Raw genomic sequence first — 24,202 nt, 5'->3', positions numbered from 1 at the left:
ATTGAATTAAATTGAAAAACTGAATCTGAATTACATTAATTGAATTTGCTTTGAGTTGTTTAACTTGAATCTTTCCTTTTCAAAACTAAATATTAATTGTACAATTTGAATTCCTTTCTGAAAGTGAAAATATATATATTTTCAAATTGAGTTTTACAAATTTAAATTGAAATGTTTTCCACACGCCCTGCGATTGGCTGGCAACCAGTTCAGGGTGTCCCCCGCCTACTGCCCAAAGACAGCTGGGATAGGCTCCAGCACGCCCCGCGACCCTTGTGAGGAGAAGCGGTACAGATAATGGATGGATGGATGGATGGATGTTTTCCACACATATGTGTGACTAACATATGAACATATGGGTACTTGAAGAGAAATCGGCTGCAGAACACAGATCTCCTCTTTGTTCAATCAGCACCTTCGTTTTGAGCACGTGCACAAGCACTCCGAAAAAAAAAAAGTATCTCCGAAACAGCTCTTAAAGGGGCGATGGGGCCATGTTTTTAATAACAAGTTAATTTTCTATATTTTTTGATCAGGAAAATTATAAGAGTTGCCATTTTCTATTTTATCCATTAATTTAGGAGAAATTAGGAAATAAGTGACTCCATGAATAACGCCTCTCGTTAAGTAGACCAATGGCCGCGCCCCCTACTGTTCTATCCTTGTTCGGCCGGAGTCGCGGGACTAACCATTCCAAACTCTCCATTGGAAATCATTGTACTTTAATTGCTTATAACGTCCAAAAACGGCGATCAATTGGCACCAAAAATTATGTGGACATCCTTACTAATGCCCACTTCAACATATCAAAAGGATTAACCTCTCCGTGGCTGATTTATATGAGAATGAGGAAATGTGGAAGTGAGCATGAGCTACATAGATTTATGCTGGGACGAGCGCACACTGCTTCTTTGCTTGAAAAAAACAAAAAAACATTGCTTCTTTGCTGATCACGGTTAGGACGGGCGAGGCATTAAACTCCTTTCAGGATATTTACAGAGACTGAAGTGGAAATGAGTAGATGTGCACATTTATTTGGATGGAACGTTTTGTTCGCTGTACATTGACGCTTGTTCAATGAGGGCTTAACTCACTCTCTGGCGGCTGCAAGTGGTGTCGGATAACGCACGCGACTGCTTGGGAGGCAACCCCGCGGCATGAAGATCAACGCAGGCTGGATGCAGAGTAAGGAGCTAATGTTGTTGTGCTAACACCTTTTGTTTTAACGACCTGAAGCTAGTTGTTGCTATAGCCGTCCTATTATCCTACCTTTAGCCGGGGAGGGAAGAGGGGGGCGTAAAGCTCCAATCTGCCTGCTGTTCGCTGCAAGCCGCCGTCTCCCTCCTGAGAGTTGACACGAGTTTAGCGTTGCTAAATGTCCGAAATACTACCAGTCGGGGTTCGTGTGCGCATTCATGCTCTTGTCCGCTTCAGCTTATGTAAGTGGAGCAGCCGTCGCCACGGTATTTTTGACTTTGTGGAGGTGATCATGATGAGATCACGTTTTATGTCAATAAATCCAACCTATTGTGCAGAACACTTTTTTACTTTTTACTTTCACAGGTCGAAGTGGACAAATGTGCATTTGCATTTTGGTGCCGATCGGTCGCCGTTTTAAACAACAGAACTGACAAAGTGAGCAATATTAGCACGCTAGCCTCCCTCCCGTGACGTAGACGGCTGAGACTGAAAACATAACATAAGCCACGCCCCAAAAGGGAGTGGGGCAATTAGTCATAATTCTAATCACAAAAAAGACCTTAAATCACTACAGAGTCTTTTTTTTTTGGGGGGGGGCACTTTAGTACTGATGTCATTTTTACATGCAAACCTATTATTATATAAGTGCCAATGTTAAGCTCACCCAAGTGCCCCTCTCACCGTGACAAAACCTTTCTTTAACCTTTGTGGTACAAGCCATCGGCTTCAGTTTATACTGTGCTCTACTTTGACAATAATGGCAAAACTTTTTTTTATCGATGTGTCAAATGCATTTGAGAAAATAGCCAAATTACCTCAAACCCACTTTATTAATCCATCCATCCATTATCCAAATAATAAAATAAAAACAGAACTTATTCATAAGACATGAACAATATCAAATTGAGCATACATCAACATAAACCGAACTGTGCACAACAACATTATATTCTTTACTAACTAAATTACAACTAACAATACATACAATAAAAAAATAATAGTACAACAAATAACTAAAATAAAAAAGATCAGAAAATAAATGATCTTTTACCATCAAGGCTTGCTTGTTTTTATCTATCTCAGTGTACGTCCAAAACTCTCAATGGTCAACATGTCATAAAGCTAAATAAATTGTTTTGCCATTAATATCATTATTATCTTCTTGACAATTGCTTTTCTGTGCTGGAGCCTCTGCAGGATTGTGCATTAGACTGATTTGCTTTTTTTTTGTGTGGTAATTTATTGCATCTGATTCTTTGTAGTCATTGACATTCTTATTCCTTTCAGTTTTTTCTTTTTATTTTGTTGCAATATTGATTCAATATTCATTACGCATTTAATTATTTTCGATAATCGTTTTATAATCCTTAGGTTAAATGTGCCTTTCTCCTTGTGTAGGTGTTTGCCATTTTACAGGATATTTAGCCTTTTATGTCATTTACATTCCTAACTTAAAAGTCACTTTTTTTCTGGGAGGTGTACTGTTATTATTGTAAGTTAGGTTGTTATGGAGATAAAGCAAGTCCCCTTTAAGATGGCGCACAAACATCACGTTTGAGTAATTAACCTTCAAAACCACACTGAGGCAGCATTGCGTTATACATCCCTCAACTCTTGCTCTCACACTGTGCAGAGTGAACATCCAAGTCCTCTCAACATCTATCAATGCCTCTTCTGTCTAGCTGGAGCCTATCCTATATGAATCTCGGGCAAGAGGCAGAGTATAACTTGGACTTGTTACCAATCAATTGCAGGGCATATACTGTACAGGTGTTCACCCTCTACTGTGACCATGCACTAGTATGATAAATAGACAATGATGGTGTGAAATTATGTTTTTGCTTTATATTTCATTATAAACTCAGTCGAAAATCAGGTGTGTTGGAGGAGGGAAACATGTAAAACAGTCTGGATAGGGGCTCTCAAGGATCAGACTTGGGCACCCTTGTGTTACAGGCTACTGGGATGCCATCTGAATGATAAATAACCTCTGCCATAATATGTAACTTTTGGCACCCCCAAGGTTCAAATTCTGCTTTTCAACAACAGAACAGAATCATTGCATCAACAGGAAGTTGGCCAATGCATGTTACGCTTCTTGTATATGATTCTAAAATAATCTTATTATGTTTTGAGTTTTGTGGCTGCGTTATTCGGTGCTGAATTTCACTGTATTTCACAATTGGGCACCTTGTTTGCCAAGTCCTTGACTTTTTTTGTGGGGGTGGGGGGGTCGGGGGGCGGCTAATGCCTTATTTGTCCTCGGAAGATGTGTGGACTTTGCTCGCAGCAGTTATTGTTTTACTTTTACATTGAAGCCTGTCTGCATTTGTGTTGAAGACATCAGAAAGAAAGATCCCAGGAAGTAAAATGCAGACATGAGTCATTCCCTGTCGTTGTTACGTTTGTCCTATGATTGTTTTACGTCAGGCACCGTGTTGGGCAGTTAAGACCTCAGAAATACATTGAGTTTGTTTGTTGCAGTTATTAGTTTTGTTTTAATTATTGTTTTCATTTACATTATTGTCTGATTCTTTTTAGCTACAGAAATGCAAAATATATTTCGTTTTTTTTTTTTTTTTTTAATAAATGGGAGACAAGGGCCTACTACAAGGGCCTCCGCCTTCTGTTAGGTAAATTGCATCATTTCAGCAACGCCATTTTTTAGCGCGCCATCCAGTGGTTCAGTCGACACGAAACATGAAAGATGTAGTACTGAAAAATACAGCAAGACGTTAGAGGATCTGATAGGCTTGATCAGCATTGTGTTATCTCCTCATAAAAAGTCGCTTGGTAGTTTTAGAAAAAAAATAATGTCCACGTATGAGCAGTTCCATAATGCACAATAAAGCTATTTTTGTTCAACTGCGTGGAAAACCCCTTATTTCTAACATGCACCGTGCACATACATGACTGATTTTTCCCTCTTTCGTGGTTGATTATAGCCTGAAACTGTGGAACAACCTGTCTCATGAAACAAACAAACAAACAAACAAAATGTTATGCACCCGTCTAGGGTTGGATGCGTAGCATAAATGAAGGTAATTGGCTAATTGCTCTTGGTCCCCAAGGGTCATACACGGAACAAAAATGATGCGTTAATGTATAAGGTTTATTGACAAAATGAGGCCAGAGGCAAAAGGGATTTGCAAGGATCGAAGTAACACAAAACAGCCACAAAATGGGTAAAAAATAAAAGGTTGAAATGAAATAACTAATACAAAACAAATAGTTATCTATAACCTACTTAAACTAATGCAACAGAGATCAGGGGTTGGAGGCCGAGAGCAATGAGCTGCTGCTGTCAGATGCATCGCCGCCCTCTGTCAATCCGCGGAGCGTCTTTAAACTTGCCGCCGTTAGGTTTTGGCCAATTCGCTTCGGTCTCTCCCGTCGCCACGTCAGCCAATCCCGGTCGTCCATATGACTGTCCATAGATCCTGACAGTGGCAAGAGAACTCACTCCCACACACACATTCAGACAGCGGCCACACACTCCAACCACACTAACAATATATTCACCCACACAATCCTTGACAAAACGGCCAGGCCGTAACACAAACAAACAAACAAACACAACAAAAAACATGAACTACTTCATTCTTTCTTATGTTTTCTTAATAAAAATATGTTTCCATTTTAAATTTGGGGTCAGGTCGCGGGGGCAGTTGCTTAAGCAGGAAAGCCCAGGCTGCCCAGCACCTTCTTCCAGCTCTTCCGGAGGAATCCCAAGGTGTTCTTGGGCCAACTGGGAGACATATAGTCCCTCCAGTATGTCATGGTTATCCCTTGGACCTCCTCCCCGTGGGATGTGCCTGGACCACCTCACCAGGAGGCATCCTAATTAGTTGCCCAAGCCACCTCATCTGGCTTGTCTGTTTTGTGCCCCTCCTGGATGACTGAGTTTTCGCACCCGAGCTCTAAGGGAAAGCCCAGACACCCTGCGGAGCAAACTCATTTTGGTCACTTGTATCCAGGATCGTATTCTTTCAGTCATGACCCACAATTAATGACCATAGGCAAGGGTAGGAAAGTAGAGTGACTTGTAAATCGAGAGCTTTGCCTTTCAGTTCAGCATCTTCTTCGCCATACCGGACTGATACAGAGTCCTCATCACTGCAGATTTGCCATGATAAAGTGACGGCTCATGGAGGGGTACTTCTATCCCATGCACTGATTGCTAGATTACAGTCAGAGTGACTAATTGTCACAGATCGCCGACACTATTTTGCATACTGCAAATGATGGCCCATTCATTGAAATCACATCTAAAAATCCCAATGATGCAAAAACCTCTAAATTCTTCACAATTATACAGATTACTTCTTACTTAGGTTTGTTCCTGCTTGTATTATGAATGTGGCAATATTGGTATAAGTGTGCATGAAACAATGACTGTGAACGTATGATAAACACTGACTTTTTCAGCTGTGTTGTTTGTTTACTGATGTGAAAGAAATTATTTGGATTGGCATTGACTGTAAGAATGACTACAGAGAGATTCTCTTAGCGTTTGCATTCATTCATTGTAAATTTGTTCTTTAAATATGTAATTAATATAAATGTATTGTGGCATAGTGTCAAGTGATCCAAGAACACTGCATCAATGTGAAAATGATAGGAAAGTCACTGGTTTAAACATTTGCCCTGAGAGGCGGGGTGGCCAGAGAGTGCCCAGGGGTGGCCATGGCCACCATGTCGCTCCGCCCCTGGCCATAAACAAATTATCAGAACTGTGGTCATCAAAGCTGTGGAAATACCGGAAAGTATTTCCCAACCTTTATTGAGCCAAGGCACACATTTTACTTGAGAAAAATCTGAAGGAACACCACCAAAGAAAAACGTCACAAAAAGTATGAAAACTGGAATAATGAAGAAAATGTACCAACATGCTCACAAACTGTATTTGTAAGATGATATACTCACAGGAAGTCATGACTTCTCAGTTGTGTGGCAACGAGTTGATACAGGTTTATTGTGGCTTCTGCCATCTGGTGGAAGAGCATTTAATTGTTCCGCCTGTCACAAAACATCAGGGGTGTTCAATCTTGTTCCTCGAGGGCCACTGTGCTGCCTGTTTTCCATCTCTCATTGCTGCAACACACCTGATTCAAATGATCAGATAATTAGCAAGGGTCTGTAGAAGCTATATAACAATCCTGATCATTTGAATCAGGTGTGTTGCAGCGGGAAGAGATGGCAAACAAGCAGGACAGCGGCCCTCAAGGAACAGGATTGAAGAGCCCTGATTTACATCAAAGGCATAAATAGATGAACGAAGATACATTTATAATGAATAAATAATGATTCTCAGACAAATTAAGGGAAGTTGGATAGTTTTCTGCAGCACCCCTGATGATCTCTCATGGCACACTTGTGTGCATTGCTGATCACATACAGATGGGTTCGTCCTGAAGTTTACTTCATGTATATTCTTGAAACTCTCAGCAAACAGTTTTCCCTACATGGAAACCAACTGATATCTCAATTACTGAGCTTGTACTCCATTCATGAAAACATAAAAGCCTGAGAAGCCACACATAAGTGCACATGGAATATTATTTTTTTTTTTATCATTTTTTTGAAAACAATCACAACTATTTGAGACAAAAGAAAAAGTTAAATCAGAATTGACCCGCAGTTTGCATCATTTCTCAAAATGTTACATAAATAAAACTCATTTATAAATATCTCTTTTTTATAAACATATAAATAGTTCTTAACATAAATACATTTTTGTTGAGGGAAGATGAAGTACATGAATGTACAGCAGCAACAATATACAGCTTTGCGGTTTGTAGTTTTTACACCATTGTCTGAACATTTTGTATGGTACACTGTATATCTCCATATATACAGGTACCGGCATATTTATTAGATATATTTATATGAGGCTTTTGTAGCACTGTCATCTCAGTCTCTTTTTTGCTGGTCATGTTGACTTTCGTACCGAAAATCTGACACTTGTTCAGGTTTTTTTTCCCTTCAGGTGAAATGATTTTTCCAACCCCATCCTTCAGAGATCTGCGGAAAAGAAAAGAGGATAGAAAATGTTAATTGCGTCAACTTATTTCATTGATTTATTCATGGTTACATACTGTATCATACAGTGACTAAATGCTACTTTGATGTGCTTTCATTCTCCCATTTCGTCTGAGGAGAACACACGCAGGCTGACAAATAAGATTTGCAATCCATGGGAGGAAGAATGGGTGTTAGTTGATCAAATATACACACTCCCCATTTCATTACAATGATGACTTACTGTACATGTGAGTCATTTAGTGTGCTCATGAAAGATTTACGTACTTCCGCAATAATAATCAAGTGTAACAAGGTACTTTCCTATAAGAAAATGCTACTAGTATTGCTGCAACCACCATCTCTCTTTCTACTACATTCACAGTATAATGGTGATGGGCACATTTGTAACAGTGTCACTTATTGTCAGAAAATTGTCAGACAGTTGCTTACATCTTAGGTGCTAAACAAGCAAAGCTTGAATCACTGCTTCACCAAATTAAAATGATCATATAAATCACAAATGAGATGGTTATGATGTGTTTTGACATCATGGGAAGCCGAACGCAAAGTATGGATTGTAGAATAGAATATAGCCGTGACGATATCAGTATTATATGGCAGATCTGTATATTATATAACCAGTGGGATGCCTACTGTACGTGCACTACTCTTCAAAAGTCAAGTGCAAAAGTATTACATCTGTGAGTGCAACTGCCTTGTGTACCCACATACAGCGAAGAGATGATGCTTTTTGGGAATATTTAGAGATGCTCGTTGTTCAGTTGTTCTCTCATGCCCCCCGATCCCTTTATTTTCTCACTTGTAAATCCTATCTTTATTCCTCTATCAATACATAGGCTAGTAATGCTAAATACAAGGGCTCTAAAGGGAAAAGTGTAGTCTACACTCACCGTCAAAAAGCTGTGATCCAATACTAGCAGCCCATACCACTGATGGTCCCTATCCTATCCATCTTATGTCCGAAACAGCCACTCCGCGCCGTGGAGCCCCCCTTCTTGCTCCCAGATTTGTGCTTCCTTGGTGCGGGCTGGTCGTTGAGCAGCCGAGCCCACATCCCTCTCCGGGTGTCCACGCGTAAATCTCGCAGTAAGCGCATCTGAGCGCGCACAGCCTCGACTCGCCTTTCCCGCTCCTCTGACTCCAGAAGGTCCGTCAGCTCGTCCCCCAGCAAACTTCGGAGGGACTAAAACACACATCAGAAGTCTATTATTAGTGACGTCATTAGAAAGGGTTTATTTTGGAGAACGTTTGCATCGCAAGTTTAGATGAGAAATTTAAATTGGTGCAATGTGTACATGACTCTACTACGCAAAAATAATAATCATATTTTTAAAAAAACGTTTGAACACCGGCTTTCTCCTTAATGCCTCTATAGTTGGCGGGGCAGGTGCTTTTTGACCGCCCCTCTGGTCTGGATGGATAGCCTATGAATTATATTAATTAAAGACAGTTCCATTACTTTTAAAAGGGGAACAAATCATATTGATTTTTTTTTAATGTTCCTACTATAACAGGTTTAAAGGTTAGTGGTTTCTGGTTAGTGCGTAATGGTGTTTTTACAAACAACGGGCAACAAATAACTTCCATCAAGTTGACAACGACGTCGTGGATTGCAGGAAAAATCTAAAGAAATGTTGTGCCTTGATCAAAGTACCTAGCATGACTAAAACGTAGAAATCTGAGTGGAACTCGTCAGTGAGTAGATTCGTCCGCGGCAGCATCAGTTCCCAACTCACTGCGCCTATATCATTGATCAACTTACCTTCTGCTGAGCCTCAGATAAAGGTTTTGCACGCATCCTCCCCGAAAGCAGCGTGACCATAAGTCCACAAGCTACCAAGTAAGACAAGTTCATCTTCAAAATTCTACTCTGAGGGGGATTCCTCTGGTCAGAGCGCAAGAAGAGGATGGGCGTACGTAGTACGGAAGCCAATAAAAGCTTCGGGTTCGTCCCGTAGTCCAAAGCTCCTCAAGTGCTCCTCTGGTTGTGTGTATGAACCCATAGAGCACTTTATAGCCAGCCCACGGTGATGTCATGACAACCTGCGTAATGGTCGCCCTTCCTCGCCAATTCCCTGTTTTCTCTACCTGCCCCTGAGTGCGTCACGTCAAGGATTAATTGAATGATACAAGCTCCGGTCATCGGGGCTTTGGAGGAAATGGGATAGACTTTGATCTATCAATATGCATACATTTTTTTAACCTCACTTTAAAACCCTGGCAGGGATGCAGCATCTGAAAATGAAGGTGCATGATTTCAAAGGCTGAGAATTGTAGAAGCAACTTTGGTGCACGAAAGACAGCAGAACTGAAAATCGCATGCAGAAGTTCAAGTGGAGCTCACAAATGTGATCATTTATGATCCCACATTCAATCTGGCAACTAATTCAGCATGCAACTAAAGCAAATTAGTGGGAAATTAGACATTTATGTTATAAGATCTACTTTTAAATTATTCTTTTTTTCAAGATTTTGGTCAGGAACGAAATGGGTATGTACATATGCAACTCTAGCTTGCACTCCAAACTTAAAGGTAGGCTATAGCGTGTGTCAAACATGTTCCACCTTATTCAGCTCAGATTTGTAATGTTCAAAAGTATTCAAAAAGATTTCATGCACACTGTTTCGTTAAAAGCATTCTCTCTTCATAGCATAACAACAATATATAGAAGCACTTACCTTCATAAAAGCGTGCAAAAGGTTGTAAAACCTTTACATATAACCAAACCTGATTCTTCAAATTACCTGATGATAATATGACCGTATCAAACAGGCTATAAAGTTATTGTCGAGGCTATGCCTGTATCACATTTGTATGTACGTTGTATCAAGTTGTTGGAATGTTTTGCAAACATGACATGTAAAATGAGGCAGTTGATATACAGGGCATGCATCTAGACAAATAGAGTACATTCTAATATCACTGACCATGACCACTGGGGACATTTTTTGAGTCTGAAAGTTACATTCTCAAGCAGCAGTGTCTGTTTTGAAACACAGAGTGGCAGTGTTTGCTGTGCCGAAAAGGGAATTGCACACATGCAGATTTAATGGATCAATATCATCCAAAGTGAAAGTGATTAATAGCAGTACGTGAGCATATGAAAACACTTAGCAAGTTTGACGTACACATGTAAGTGATTCGACCCTCAACCTGCCACGTCATGTCACATCCAACAAGACCTTTTTTTAAAATTGTCATGTCCATGTTCAGTATATAGTGGGACCTCTGCTTTTAACCTAATAGTGAACACAGACATGAGTGAGAAAGTGGAGCAGTGGGGAGCTTTCCAGCTCCTGCAGAGCAAATAGGGTATTTTGGTGGCTTGCTCAGGACTTTTATCCATCCTAATATTCCCAGAAATAAATGTTGGAGTATTGAGTTGACTTTTCTGCGGGAGATAGCAACCAGACACTGTAACAACTGACCCTATGCCTAAACGTTTCGTGAACTGGGAAAACCCTATTATGTGAGACTGAATCAGTCAGTATGTTGCACAAAGCACACATTTACGGATATGAAAACATTGCTTAATTTTTACTATGAATCATTGGGCAACAGACATTAAAACGGTGTAGTTCAGAGTGCGAGAGCTTCCTGTCTAAGATGTTAAACAACTTATTAGAGGTCAATCAGAGTTTAAAGTTTACTGAGGACATATGCTATATTTCCATGCCCTTTTAGTTCACACAAAGAGACACGTGCACATGCACCGGAATGGGGGTAAGCAGAGTCACACACAGACCTATGGTCGTGGGGGCAAGGCGGACTCCAATTTCCCACATCATATTTGCAGCTGACTACATCGTTCACAAGGGGATATCTTGCAGTTTACCTGTATGAACGTACTTTGTGTGCACCAATACACAGACTCCAGAAAGTCTTTTTCTGCAGAGCTGGGCATCGCCTAACCGTCACAGAGTTCCTGTTTGCATATTTAAACGGCCCACGTCGTCCCAGTCCGTCCCTCGTTGACAACAAGCGACAACCAGTCTGCGTCGAGAACGGAATCTTCACGTGTGCACCAGCACACAAAGTAAAAATATCAAGCAAAAATGACTGAAACACACACACACACACACACAGCGAGGTGATCAATGATATAAAAACAATATGGGGCACATGTCATTGCGTTTGTGGGACCGTAAGGTACACAAGACTTTTGTTTATTTTTTTTACCCTTACTCGGCCACCTGTCAGGAGTGCGGTACCAGCGTGTGACATGGTTCAGGTAAAGTCAGTTCTTGACGCTGTTTTCAGGCGGGAACTCGGTGACGGTTAGGCGATGCCCAGCTCTGTTTTTCTGTTTCTGCAATGTCAAGCACGGGGTGCCCTCCGACTGCCCTGATTTTAATGCAAATGAGAGATGCTGCTACAACTGGCCGAGTTTCGGCTACTTTCCATCCCACAATGGCGCACAACGGCACAAATCCCCCGTTACGCCAAATTCTACCTGTGCAAAGTATAGGAAAATATAAAAAAAAAACTCCACCTAAGCGCACATGTAAACGGCGCTTTGCGCTAGATTTAAGCTGAGCATGACAATAGGCCCCTGTGTGTGTGAACGGATGAATGCGAGGCATTACATTTGTACGCTGTGTAAGTTGTAGCTTTATGACGTTCAGTCCATTTACTTATATTAGTTTAAATGGATCTGCCACATCAAATATGGCTGACGCGCTGATGTATAGCGCAGCAATGAGTCAACCCACTCACGATGCCATATAATGTATATAGGCAACATTACCATCATAGTTTTTAATGGTCTAGTGTCTGTATTATCCATCACTTTATCACCACTGTTTTATTACAGATTTGATCAAAAACATAATCCTTGACTCCAATGTTCATAGAGTCTCCCTCCATGATATTGACTTCATGAGGTGGTCTTACCCTACATCATAAAATACCAGAGGCCGAGGTTACCCAGTGTGGCTATACACACATACAAACACACAAAAGAAAAGAAAAATTCTCTCAGAAACCAAAAGGCACACTGTTGGCGGATTACACCCTGGACTGGTTTCCAGCTAGTGGGCACAGAGAGAGAGACACAAAACCATTTACTCGCATTTACGCTGAGTGGGAACTGAACCTAAGCTGTCTGCAAGGACATCAGATGAATGTACCACATAAGTATTAGCATTCAAATGCAGAAAAAGAAGCCTGGAGGCAAAGGAAAGTGAAACTGCAAAGAATATTTCCAAAATAATCAAAGAAAAGCACGAGACAAAAGAAATTGGCTTACATGGTGTAGAAGCATGAAACGTAGATAACATATCTGACAAGAACTAAACAAAAACAGGTTATCAAAATACACTGAGGATTTATTACATGGGAATGAACAGGTGTGCAGGACATAAGAGAAAGGGAGGATCTGATTGGAAGAGACACAAGGAGAGGCTGTCAAGAGAATAAATGACAAGCTACGGGTGATACTAATAAGTCAGGATGGTAGAAGGGGTCCTGGAGGATGGCCTTACAAAAAGAGGGCTCGGCCTGAAACAGGCTGTTCTGGGAGCCCACCAACATGGCAGGTACAAGGGGCTTGACAGGGGCTGTCAAAGCAGTAGCTCAGATGCAGACAACATGGGGCTCTTGAAGGAAATCAACCCAAATAAATTTTTTTCAAGAATATGTTCCCAGTAGGCCCTCTAGTTGAAACACGGCATTCTGATTAATATTGCATTTGTGGAATATGAGTAAAGCAGCAAAATCCACCCGTTTTAGCTGTCTCAGGGGGCAGCCATTCTGTGACTTCTGTCGACTGAAAATGACATCACAACTACTCAGGGCTAAGGTAAAGACCAATCACGGCTAACCTGTTTTTTGAAGCTGAGCCGTGATTGGTCATTACCTGAGCCCTGAGTATTTGTGATGTAATTTTAAGTTGACAGAAGTGACAAAATCCCTGAGATGACTAAAAATGGGTGGATTAACTCTTATTACACGAATGCAATATTTACCAGATTGTTCTAATGAGGGTCTGGGAAGTCAGGTATTAGCAGCTTGGCTGGGCTGTAGCTGGGATGCCAATCTGCACCTGTGCTGCTGGAGCAAATGAGTCTTGCGGCGGCTGCAACAAGTTCAAGTAGCAAGTAAGAAGTGGAGCAGTTCGATTGCAAGCGCAGGTCTGGCCGGAACTGAGAAGGACTGCAACGGTTGTGACTGCCCATCTGGGACTGGAAGTGAGAAGAAATTGTGCTGCTCTACTACTGTACTAATGAGGACTGGCATTGCCTGCAGTCTGCAGCTGGGGGCTTGAGATACTACTGAAGTAGAACTGGGGTCATCGGGGGGCCTGGAACTGGAAATTAAAGCAGGCCAGGTGAGCAAGTGGGAACTGGAGCAATTGTCTGCTTTGCAGAGGAACTTACATCAGAGCCTGTGCAGCACTGGTAGAATTGTGCCCAGGTGGAGAAAAAGTGGCATAAAATTGGTGGTGAAAAGAATGGTAAGGGGAATAAAATGAAGCAAAAGCAGCCAGAAAATAAAAGCCCCAAAATGTAATTTCCAAATAAACAAAAATCATTAGAAAAGTACTGGAAAAGTACACTGAACAGCAGCATTAGTAAACAGCACGACACAACACCACACATCATGTAATGAGGATTTGACAAGAACTAAAGCGCCAAGCAGAGAGACAAATACACGGAAGACATCTTACAAGACTGTGAACAGGTGTACAGGACACACGGAGAAGGAAGAAGTTGGTCAGAGGAGACACAGGTGAGACTAATGAGACTAATTTGGCAACGCGGAAGCCAGCATGAGCAAAACAAGGACACAAAAATAAATGAAGAGTCTAAATCACAACATAGTGCAAAGTCCAACATAATCTAAAAGAGTACCTGGACAAATGATGTTATGCTTAATATTTCTATGTCAGTTTTATCCATGGACGACAATGTGCACCAAGTGGACAAAGTTTGGCTTTAGTAACATTACATGATTTACATGACACAATTAGACTTTTTTTTTTTTTTACCCATTTCAGATATGGTGTAGCAACTCCAACAGGAGGTAGCAAATCTGAACTGTACATTTCACTGAAGCACACTGATCATCTTGAACAATTCAGTGTCAAGCTCAGTTTCTTCTTTCTTCGTCTTGCATTTGGTTGTGCACATCATAAGCTTATGTCATGTTTTTTATTTATCTTAAACCAAGTACCACTTCAAAAATGACATACTGTTCCAGGTACCACCATAATGACCAACATGAAAATACAGTAACACTATACAGTTTGAACATTACCACTGCACTTTTATATATGAAAAATAAAAATAAATACTTTAATAATAATTCAATGAACATGCATTGCACAATAAAGGTAAATAACAATTGTACTTAATGATTAAAAAACAGTACTGTCAATTTGTTTGCAAGGGTAGTATTCTGGTTAGCAATTGCCTTCCGGTGTGTGTCAGCAAATGAAACTGACATGGTTTGGTCCTGCATGAATGCATCTTGATCAGCAGAGATAGCCATTCCATCCCTGGGACGGACATTTTGTGGATGTTCGCACGGAGGACAAGAACTCTTTTAAAAAGATGGACTAAGCAAGGGCGGAGGTAGGTTTTCATCCGTCCCTCTAAACGTCCCTAACCGGCTCAAGTACCAGCTGACGTCTTGTATTGGGTTCTTTTAAAGCGGAAGTCAACCCAAACATATTTTTTTCAAGAATATGTTCCCAGCAGGCCCACTAGTTGAAACACGACATTCTGATTAGTTTTGCGTTTGTGGAATATAAATTAAGCAGCAAAATGCACTCGTTTTTAGCCATCTCTGGGGGCGGCCATTTTGTCTTCTGTCGACTGAAAATGACATCACAATTGCTCACAATGACCAATCACGGCTGACCTGTCTTCTGAATCTGAGCCGTGATTGGTCATTGTGAGCAGTTGTCATGTCATTTTCAGTTGACAGAAGACAAAATGGCCGCCCCAGACATGGCTAAAAATGAGTGGATTAACACTTATTCCACAAACGCAATATTTATCAGAATGCCCTGTTTCAACTTGTGGGCTTGCATAGAACATATTCTTGAAAAAAAAATTGCGTTGACTTCCACTTTAAAAAACAAGACTGCCTGCTAAGCCTGCACAACACTGGGGTGCTGTTTTTCATGTCCGTTCACTCCCTGCAGTATTGTTCTCACAGGTGTAGTCTGCCCTCTAGACTTCACTAATGAAAAAAAAAAAAAAAACACTGAAAGCTATGACCCGGAAGTGGCGGACGTTCGTTCTCCTCCTAAAATAACATTGCCTTATTTTGCAACAAATATTTTCATTGCAAAATAATGCAATAAAAAGTGAAAACATGCAACAAAACTCAATAGTAGTGTGTTATTATGCAATCTTAAATATTCCCGTAATGTGCCCCCTGGCTTGCTCCAGTCCGCATCATCATCATCATCATCATCATCATCACATCACAATTGTGGCTTCTGGCAGCTAAACGCTATCTTAGTTAAACAGTTGTAAACAATTCAATTCAATGTGCATAGGAAATTAGCCAGCTAATGAGCTTGAAATCATGTCATGGTTGGTTCCTTGATTAGTATATAAAGTAATGGCCAAACATTTTAGAAAACCATATAAGGTAGCAAAAATCTTTTTTTGCCGCCATGTACAGTTATGCACACGTCAGACATGCCAAATACAGGAAACGATCAACAATTGTCAGGAACCAGACTTGCATGTCTCCAACAATAAGCGGCACATTTTTTTTTCCAAATCTGTGTCCTTCCTAGCATAGGTTTTAACAAACTAAGCAAGTGAAAATCAACTGGAATATGCTCCAACTCACCCGTGACCAAGAACAGGCTAAACAGTAGAAAATGATGAATGGGGATGAATGGATGACTCTCGATGACATATTCTGCCAAGCAAAAGAAAAAAAAACACACAAAAAAGTGCCACTGTCCACAGAAATGTGTTTTTATAGCAATTGAGGGTAGATAGAGGCGCCAGGGTTCTGCTTACAAATAACAAATGAAAAAAAAAAATACAAATGAATAAAAAAAAAAAAAGGACAATTTTTATTTATAATGCCTTAAACTTAGAAGGAGAGCATGTTTATTTAATTCTTTATGAAATGAATCTCCAAAAACTGTGTGCAACTGTGTGCCTTATCCCTCTGACACACTTAGGAGAATTTGCAGTTATTACATTTTGACCATTTTTTTTTTAGAAATATCACATATTTGCGGGGTGGTCGACTGGTTAGCGCATCCGCCTCACAGTTCAGAGGTCGTGGGTTCGATCCCGGCTCCGGCCTCCCTGTGTGGAGTTTGCATGTTCTCCCCGTGCCTGCGTGGGTTTTCTCCGGGTACTCCGGTTTCCTCCCACATTCCAAAAATATGCATGGTAAGTTGATTGGACACTCTAAATTGCCCCAAGGTGTGATTGTGAGTGCGGATGTTTGTCTCTGTGTGCCCTGCGATTGGCTGGCAACCAATTCAGGGTGTCCCCCGCCTACTGCCCGAAGACTGCTGGGATAGGCTCCAGCACGCCCGTGACCCTTGTGAGGATAAGCAGTATAGATCATGGATGGATGGACATATTTGCTGTCTTATTAGGTAGAATTGAATTGATTCCAACTGCCACTTCTCGGTGCCATAATGAGCAGTGATTACCAATGTCTATGATGCCTGTAGTCACCATCAATGTAATCAGTTTTCTTTGTCATAAAAGAAAGACGTCACCATAACTTACAGTGCCAAAACCAGAAGCCAGAAATTCCAGCCAATCAGAAGGAAAACGTTTGAGAACGTTCTGGCTAACTGGAAATGGGGTGCCATTATGGTGTTGTTGCATTTTGCAGTCTACCTGCCACTGGCTGCTGGGATAACCACTCCATTTCAATGTGACCGTAATCATGTGAATTCCAGCCCAAATCAGACAAATCAATCAAGTCTGGTACGGGCATGTAGGAGGGGGTTCAAACGTGAGTGGGTGATTGCTGACGTCAAACTTTGTAGTCCTGCGTAAGACCGCATGCAGAAAAAAAACAAAATAAGATTTGCATATTTTTTCATTTTGTTCTTTTGTTTTGGTGATTACACTGCAATCACAATTGAGAGTTGGCTCATGATCTTATTCGCGCTAAGTTTGATGTATGATCTCAGAAATGTTTTGGGAATTGGTGTTTATTATATGTAATTGTTTGAATTACATGAATGAATGCCTCATTCAATTCCGTGTGAGTGGCAGAGCAGGGCTCAGGGACTCGTACGCATCAAGAGTAACGTGCTGGCGTAAGACCTAAGAAAAAGTTCCTCGCTTGATTGCAGGTAACTTTACAGTCAGCAACTAATTCAATAAAGATCTGTTTTCATCACATATGCTGCAGCAACTGAGCGCAAACTGCGAGACGAAAGGAGACAGTAATCTTAAGTGCTGCGAAAGGGCGGCTGACTGGCAGTATTGAAGACAGTCTCGGTTCTGCTGTCAAACTGCTCACATAAAGTCCTGTTACTGCTCCCTAACCTCCGAGTGACCTCTTCCCTTCTACTTTCAGGGGTCAACTGGAGTTCCAGATAAGAGTGGTCAGTGTTCTTTCACAGACATACTATTTTATCTGGCTCACTAGTGGACATCGCATGTCTAGGTTTCCTCAACCTGAATTAATCGCATCTGCGATAAAGTCAAGTAACCACAAGCGCATCATCAACCAGCATGTGAGGTCATCTTGGATTCCAAGTGAAAGATCGTGGCCAGTTAGGAAAACGGGTGCGGTTGTGGACTATGTGGCTCAGTGAAACGCAAGGCAGCATATTAGTGTGTTCACATGAAGTCACTCACTCACAGCTGTTGGAGGACATTAAAACAATGGGTATTATTAGTAAAACAAACTGGAATCCCTGGATCCCTCACTCTACTACGCTTCACGCTCACTTAAGAAGCTATGTATTGTGTTTGTGCACATGCACGCAGTGGGGCTTGGTCATGTGCTTAGAAAGAACAGAATTTTGTAGCTAGTTCTTCAATAAGCAGTGTTACTTTGTGCCTTGGCGTTATTGCTTGTGAAAGTAAGCTCATACAGTGAAACACAAACACAAAATTGACCACCTCTAAAGTTGTAGACATTACAGGAAAATGTATCGTCAAAGTCAGACAAAAATATTACAGGAAAATGTACCTTTAATGTAAAATAAAAATGCATCTCATAAGACCTTTCTGTAACTCACAAGATTTCAGCATCATTTGCAAGATTCTACCGCAATCAGCTTGTTTTCACTGGTGATTTTTCTTGTCTGATGCCACCACTGAAAGGTAGTGGTGATGCCAAGATATACATATATATATATATATATATATATATATATATATATATATATATATATATATATAATTTTTTTTTTTTTTTTTGCAGTAATGGAAAAACAGAAAATAACATAATATATACTGCCCTTGGTGCTCAGTTAAAAACCGTTGACCATAATATCATTTTTTACACTGTAAAGGCAGCTACATTTCAAAGGTCTTATTATTTTCATTATTTTATTTTACCAGGAAAGACTGTTAAAATGTTACTTAAAACACACCCTATTTGGTTTTATGATGGCAACAGTTTGAAAATGCAACTGCATTTTCTGATGAAAAAGTAAAGATTCAACATTAGACGTGGAGTAAAACACATTTTCTTGAATAAAAACACTGTGATATTGTAAAATTAATACTTTATTGAATTAACATTTAAACAAAGAGGTTGAAAACGATTTTGGATCGCCTATGTTCTATTATTAGTATACTAATGAATAATTTGCTGTAGCTTGGTGAACGATTAGATATCTAGCAATTGTAGTCTGTTAATAATAATAACTTTTCTAATGACGGGACAAGCTCATTCTGCGTGAAACAAACCGAGATTAACTGTCATGTTTTCCAGAGGTGGGCATTTTACAAAATTTTGCTAGTCCGTCATCTGTCAGCGGCTTGGTCAGCCCGTCTGTCAGTCCATCAGTTAAGTTCGTCCGTTAGTCCGCCAGTCGGTCCCGTCAGTCGATCCCGTCAAAACGTCCCCCTCACCCCACCCCCCAAAAAACGTCAGCAAAACGGGCGTCCATCAGTGACGGATTGCCTGCATCTGATGTTCTCACTAGTACAATGAATGCTTCCTCTATTCTACATTCAAACCCTTGTCCCCACCCAAAAGATACACAGGGGAGGAGCGCCACAGAAGAGCTGTGAAATTGGCTACATGAGGATCTTCATGTCTCTGGAACAATATATTACAATTCCAAAGAGATTTGTCAGATGGGTCTACATTATTTCACTTGACACAATAGAGGTAGAATGGTAATTTTCTGCTTTCTGTCTACTTCAGGTGTACGCTGTGCCTGAGTCTCTTTTCTCATGACACGACTGACTTAAGGGGGGTTCAAATGAGCCTGTTATTGCATCGTCTCCATGTTGCTATGCAGACAGACTTTTCCATTGGCTGAGTTTTACCAGTCGTCCTTTAAGACGAGGCTATTCCTGATTGCTCCGGATTGTTCAGCGGAATTAGGAACTGGTAATGGCCCTAAAGTCCATGTCTGAGGCATTATACTCAAGGGTGTGGGCCACCTCACATTTGCCATCTGTGTTTCCTTTGGTCCTTGCTCCTGAGCTGGATTGTCAGCTTTGTTTCATTAGGAGCTAATCTAGAGGATTAGTAACTAAAACAACAAACATATAAAAAAGGCAGACATCAATGGAAGAGAGTGATGTTCCACAACTCAATTTTGTTGGTAATTGGCCACTTCATCCATCCTGCTTGTTATTCCATGACTGGAACCTATGGTTTGTAGTGCTTGAAAATCCTGTAATGCCCTGAAATGTCTCGTGTCAGTGTCTTAATCTGTGTGGAAATTCCATCGCCATTTTTTTCTTGTCCCTCTGCATATTGTATGATTGTGAACAAGACATCCATGACAATACACCCCCTGCCAACCCCTACTTTCTATACTGTTTCATCCTATTTAGGCTCACAGGGAAGATGGAGCAATAACAGCTGACTTTGACAGGGTATGCCCTGGAATTATCACCAGTCAATCACAGGCTACAAAACGAAATATTATGACCTGAATTCTTCTCAGCCTTGCTAGACTAAAGGGTGTGATAATAGAAGCCATTCCAACATTGTAAGTATAAGTTTTCACAAGTATAGATACAGGTATTGAGAAACATCTAATTCCCATGGCTTGGAGCTTTCTTCAGTATGAGGTTCCTGGGCTCTTTTCATGATTGATGTAAATCCTGCACGGCACAATTCTGTGCAGAGGAAGGTTGCAGATGAAAGTTTTTTTGCGGTTGATGTGCGTCGAGTCCAGTGTACTGCCTGGCGAAAGACTCTTTTTTTTTTGTTGTCCAGAAATTTTCACATCTACACGAGGGTGTGTGGGTGGCGCGGAATAGGCGGGGACAATCACCGAAGGAGATGTAATAATTCTGAACATACACTACAACTACATGTGTGAAAAAAATAGAACAACTTCAAAAACAGTTTAATGCAGGGCGCTGTTTGTTGAGGAACGCCAGTATAATGGACAAAAACACTGGCATTGCGGAGTAATTTCAACATCATTTAACTTGATTATTTAATTTGAAGATTAATTGAAGATTTCATCCACCAAAACAGAAGGCACATTTTTTCAGAAAATCCGCTGGAGTTCAACTGCAAATTGTCTAATTTGAGTCTTTAAACCTTCACCTTCCTTGGAGTAAATTATTCCAGATTATTTGATGTTTTACAGCACAGAGTAAACTATTCCACAATCATGCATATGATTCCCTATTCAAGATTTAAAATTAGACCACAGTTTAACCTTATGCCACATTCATGCATACCAACAGTGGTAAAACCGTTGCTTTATACCTATATTAATCTATGGTGCCACTATTCCGCTTTCACACATACCCTGCCTTAGAGTAGTGTTTTTTAAACTGTGTGGTGTGCCGCGAGATATTGTCAGGTTTTTATCTCAAAATTATCTAGTTTGTGTGCCTGTACGGTCTAGCACCTGGCAACGTAATCATGGCTTTACTACATTGTAGTACTCTTCCATACCAGCAGGTAGCAGCAGCAGCAGGTGGCTAATTGTCTTTGTTTAGAGACAAACGAATTAGTGACGCATGTTTAGCCAAACAGGCGCATGTTTCACACTGAGTAAGTATCAATATGAAACATTATAAAATACATTTTTCTTTGTGTTTATTTAATTCATATTCAAGACGTTATAATACAATGCCATTCTTCAATGTTAAAAAATGCTTATATTAACAATATAACACTTATATTGTGAAAATAAGCTTCTTTTTTTTCACAATTTCAGATGGTGGTGTGCCGTGGGATTTTTTTAATGAAATAAATGTGCCTTGACTCAAAAAAGTGTGAAAAACACTGCCTTAGAGGTCCCAAAATATATGCTTTTAAACAGAAGTAGGCATTCCGTCAGACAGACCGGTCCGTCAGTCCGACACTGACAGACATCTGTTTTGCTGATGATTGACGGGACAATTTAAAAAAAATGACGGATTAAACAATGACCGAAGTGGATTTTCGTCCGTAAGAGTAATCATCACTAACCGCGTCCGTCAGTCCATCACTGACAGGCACACGTTTTACTGACGTTTTTTGGGGGGATCGACTGACTTCTGATGGACTCATTTCACACAGTTATGGGTTTGATTGTGAACTACATGATTTCATGAGCATTTGACTTTAGACTGTATAATGTTGCTATTACTATACTTCAGTGAATTACAAAAATGTATCCCACCCAGATAGATTAGAATTGTGGCAGATGCAGACATTTCATGTCTGCTGACCAGTAGGTCATCGTTTTATCTCCAACCTATGTTCGTTTGGTGCATTAGCAGCATTAGGTGAGACATCAACATGGGCCAAAATGGCATCTCCTTCCTGAATACTGATAAACATGAGATTGTTTTGTTTCATTTTTTTCAAATAGTAAATACAGGAGCTGATCGGTTGATGAAACTCTTAGTTGAACACTTTTCGATTTCACACTACATTCAGCAAATGCACTAAAATCACTGCTTTCATTTAATGTATTGGATAGCATGAGAAAATCCAAAAGATGTCCATTGGGACACATTGTGGTCTTCAACAGAGTTTCTAGTCCACAATGGTCTCACTCACTGATGTTTCATTTGTGGTACACATGACAGCTGTATTTTGAATTTCATCTGTACTCCGTCTGAATTAAAGTCATTTGGCCAAGTGAATAGACAGGAAACACACAGCAGACAGAAAAACACCAAAACCTCCGCTCTAACACTCGATGAGAAGAGGCTCCTCCGAGGGCTATCAAAGGTTATAGGAAACACGGCTGGAGACCTGGGCCCAACTTGTATTTGGAGAGTCATCTGAGGTAGACCATTTGTTCTGGGCGGGAATGTTGATCTGAACCAAAAAAATGAACAGGAAACTCAATATTGGTGCTACAAGTAGGAAGAAACACCCAAAGGGCATTAGGCTAGTGCAATTTGGCACTGAATTAAAGGCTCTGTGTCATTAAAGGCAAGGCCATTATATCTCAGCGATATTATACTTCTGCATTTCATCACTGTATTGTGACTGAATGACTTTTCAACTCAAATGTGTTAGTTTTCAGTTTTCGATTGAAATGTCATGTTCGCTTTGGTTCCATTCATGCCACCCCTTTCCTTACTCTTTCCTTTCTAAAACTGGTTTAACACAAAATGTCATGTCCTTTTTAAATTATTTTGATAGCGAACTAAAATGACCAAATAGTAAACCCCAGCAAATGTCTCAAAAATAGGATTTATTGTGACATTTAAGAGTTGTCTAACTCTGTTCATTTAAATAACACCTCCAGGCATGGAACATGTTCTGGTTTGCACATTTGTTTGAACATGAGTTAAAAGAATGACCTTGGATGACTTGGGAAATCCTACACGACAAACACTAAATAAAACTGTCATACAACAAATGTTTTTATAGCATTCTGTTTTAACTGGACTGCAGTGAGATGTTGACGAATATTTTCCAGTGTGTGAAATGTGTATTTGTGTGTTTGGGCTGGTTTCTGTGCAGGTGTCCAGAGACAGAATGGCCAGTTTTAATTGAAGGGGTCCAAAATGACATCAAAATCCTTTAGTGAGATAGAGCAGATCTAACATGATGACTAATAGATGAAGTAAATTAATAAATAATCATTATTTCCAGAATCCAAAGGGGCACTGTAGTCATTTAATCCTGTGTATTTCTAGGAATATGGTCATTATTTTTATTGGAAAAACTGTGTGTTTACATCGACCATTACTCCATTATCAACGTTTATCAACGTTTTGATGGGGAAATGGTGTAATGTCATTATGAGATCTTTTCCCAGCCCACTGTTAAATAAATAAATATGTGTTGCATTTATGTAATGGGTGACCTGTGGTTCTATAGAATACTGTACCTTTCAAAATCAATTATGTGTCAGAAACGTTTCAGGAGTGGCATCACAAGAGAAAAAAAGAACAATTCCAAAGTACAATGACTGACTGGCGACTAGTTCAGGGTGTAGTCTGCCTTTTGCCCCAAGTGAGCTGGGATAAGCTCCATCACTCCCTGACCTGAACAAGATAAGCAGCATTGAGAATGCATGGATGGATGGAAATTTAAACTCTAAGTTTCCCCATTCTTACTAATCCCATTGGAGTCTTAACACACTTTCCCATCCTTCTCTGCCACGCCTTCATGCACTCCTGCAAGGATCCTTTAAAGATCCCTCATCACGGCCATCTTGATGTCGTCAATGCATGTCTTCGGAATGCGTCCCATCGATGACCCTCTTAAGATCGCAAGTGATACGGCGATTTACTTAACCAGGAACTGTCGGATATTCTGGACCTTGTGAGCAGGTGCATTGTCATGGTAAAGTAGCCATTACTAGCCCAGCCATAACTGTCACCTTTTCTCATAAACTGAACG

At 40.4% G+C, this 24,202-nt stretch overlaps 1 protein-coding gene across 1 annotated transcript; it reads right to left on the bottom strand.

Annotated features, from left to right (window-relative positions):
• Positions 1-6,415: 6,415 nt before the first annotated feature.
• nppc (natriuretic peptide C) lies at positions 6,416-9,208 on the bottom strand. The gene is made up of 3 exons (XM_086047697.1): positions 9,008-9,208; positions 8,136-8,428; positions 6,416-7,224 (listed from the first exon to the last, which is right to left on the bottom strand). Exons 1-2 carry the CDS (start codon positions 9,098-9,100, stop codon positions 8,159-8,161), a joined length of 363 nt encoding a protein of 120 aa, XP_085903823.1. The 5' UTR covers positions 9,101-9,208; the 3' UTR covers positions 6,416-7,224; positions 8,136-8,158.
• Between the last annotated feature and the right edge of the window lie 14,994 nt (positions 9,209-24,202).

The sequence above is a fragment of the Filicampus tigris genome, chromosome 12 (assembly GCF_054856515.1).
Source record: "Filicampus tigris isolate MCC_2025a chromosome 12, RoL_Ftig_1.0, whole genome shotgun sequence".
Taxonomy (NCBI): domain Eukaryota; kingdom Metazoa; phylum Chordata; class Actinopteri; order Syngnathiformes; family Syngnathidae; genus Filicampus; species Filicampus tigris.
Note: the sequence above shows the minus strand (reverse complement) of the source record. Positions and strands in the feature narration are given on the sequence as shown.

Excerpts from the sequence above, each read along its gene's own strand:
- nppc (XM_086047697.1), bottom strand. The coding sequence starts at position 9,100 with ATGAACTTGTCTTACTTGGTAGCTTGTGGACTTATGGTCACGCTGCTT. Across the intron at positions 8,429-9,007 it reads TATCTGAGGCTCAGCAGAAG|TCCCTCCGAAGTTTGCTGGG; the intron begins GTAAGTTGATCA and ends TGTGTGTTTTAG.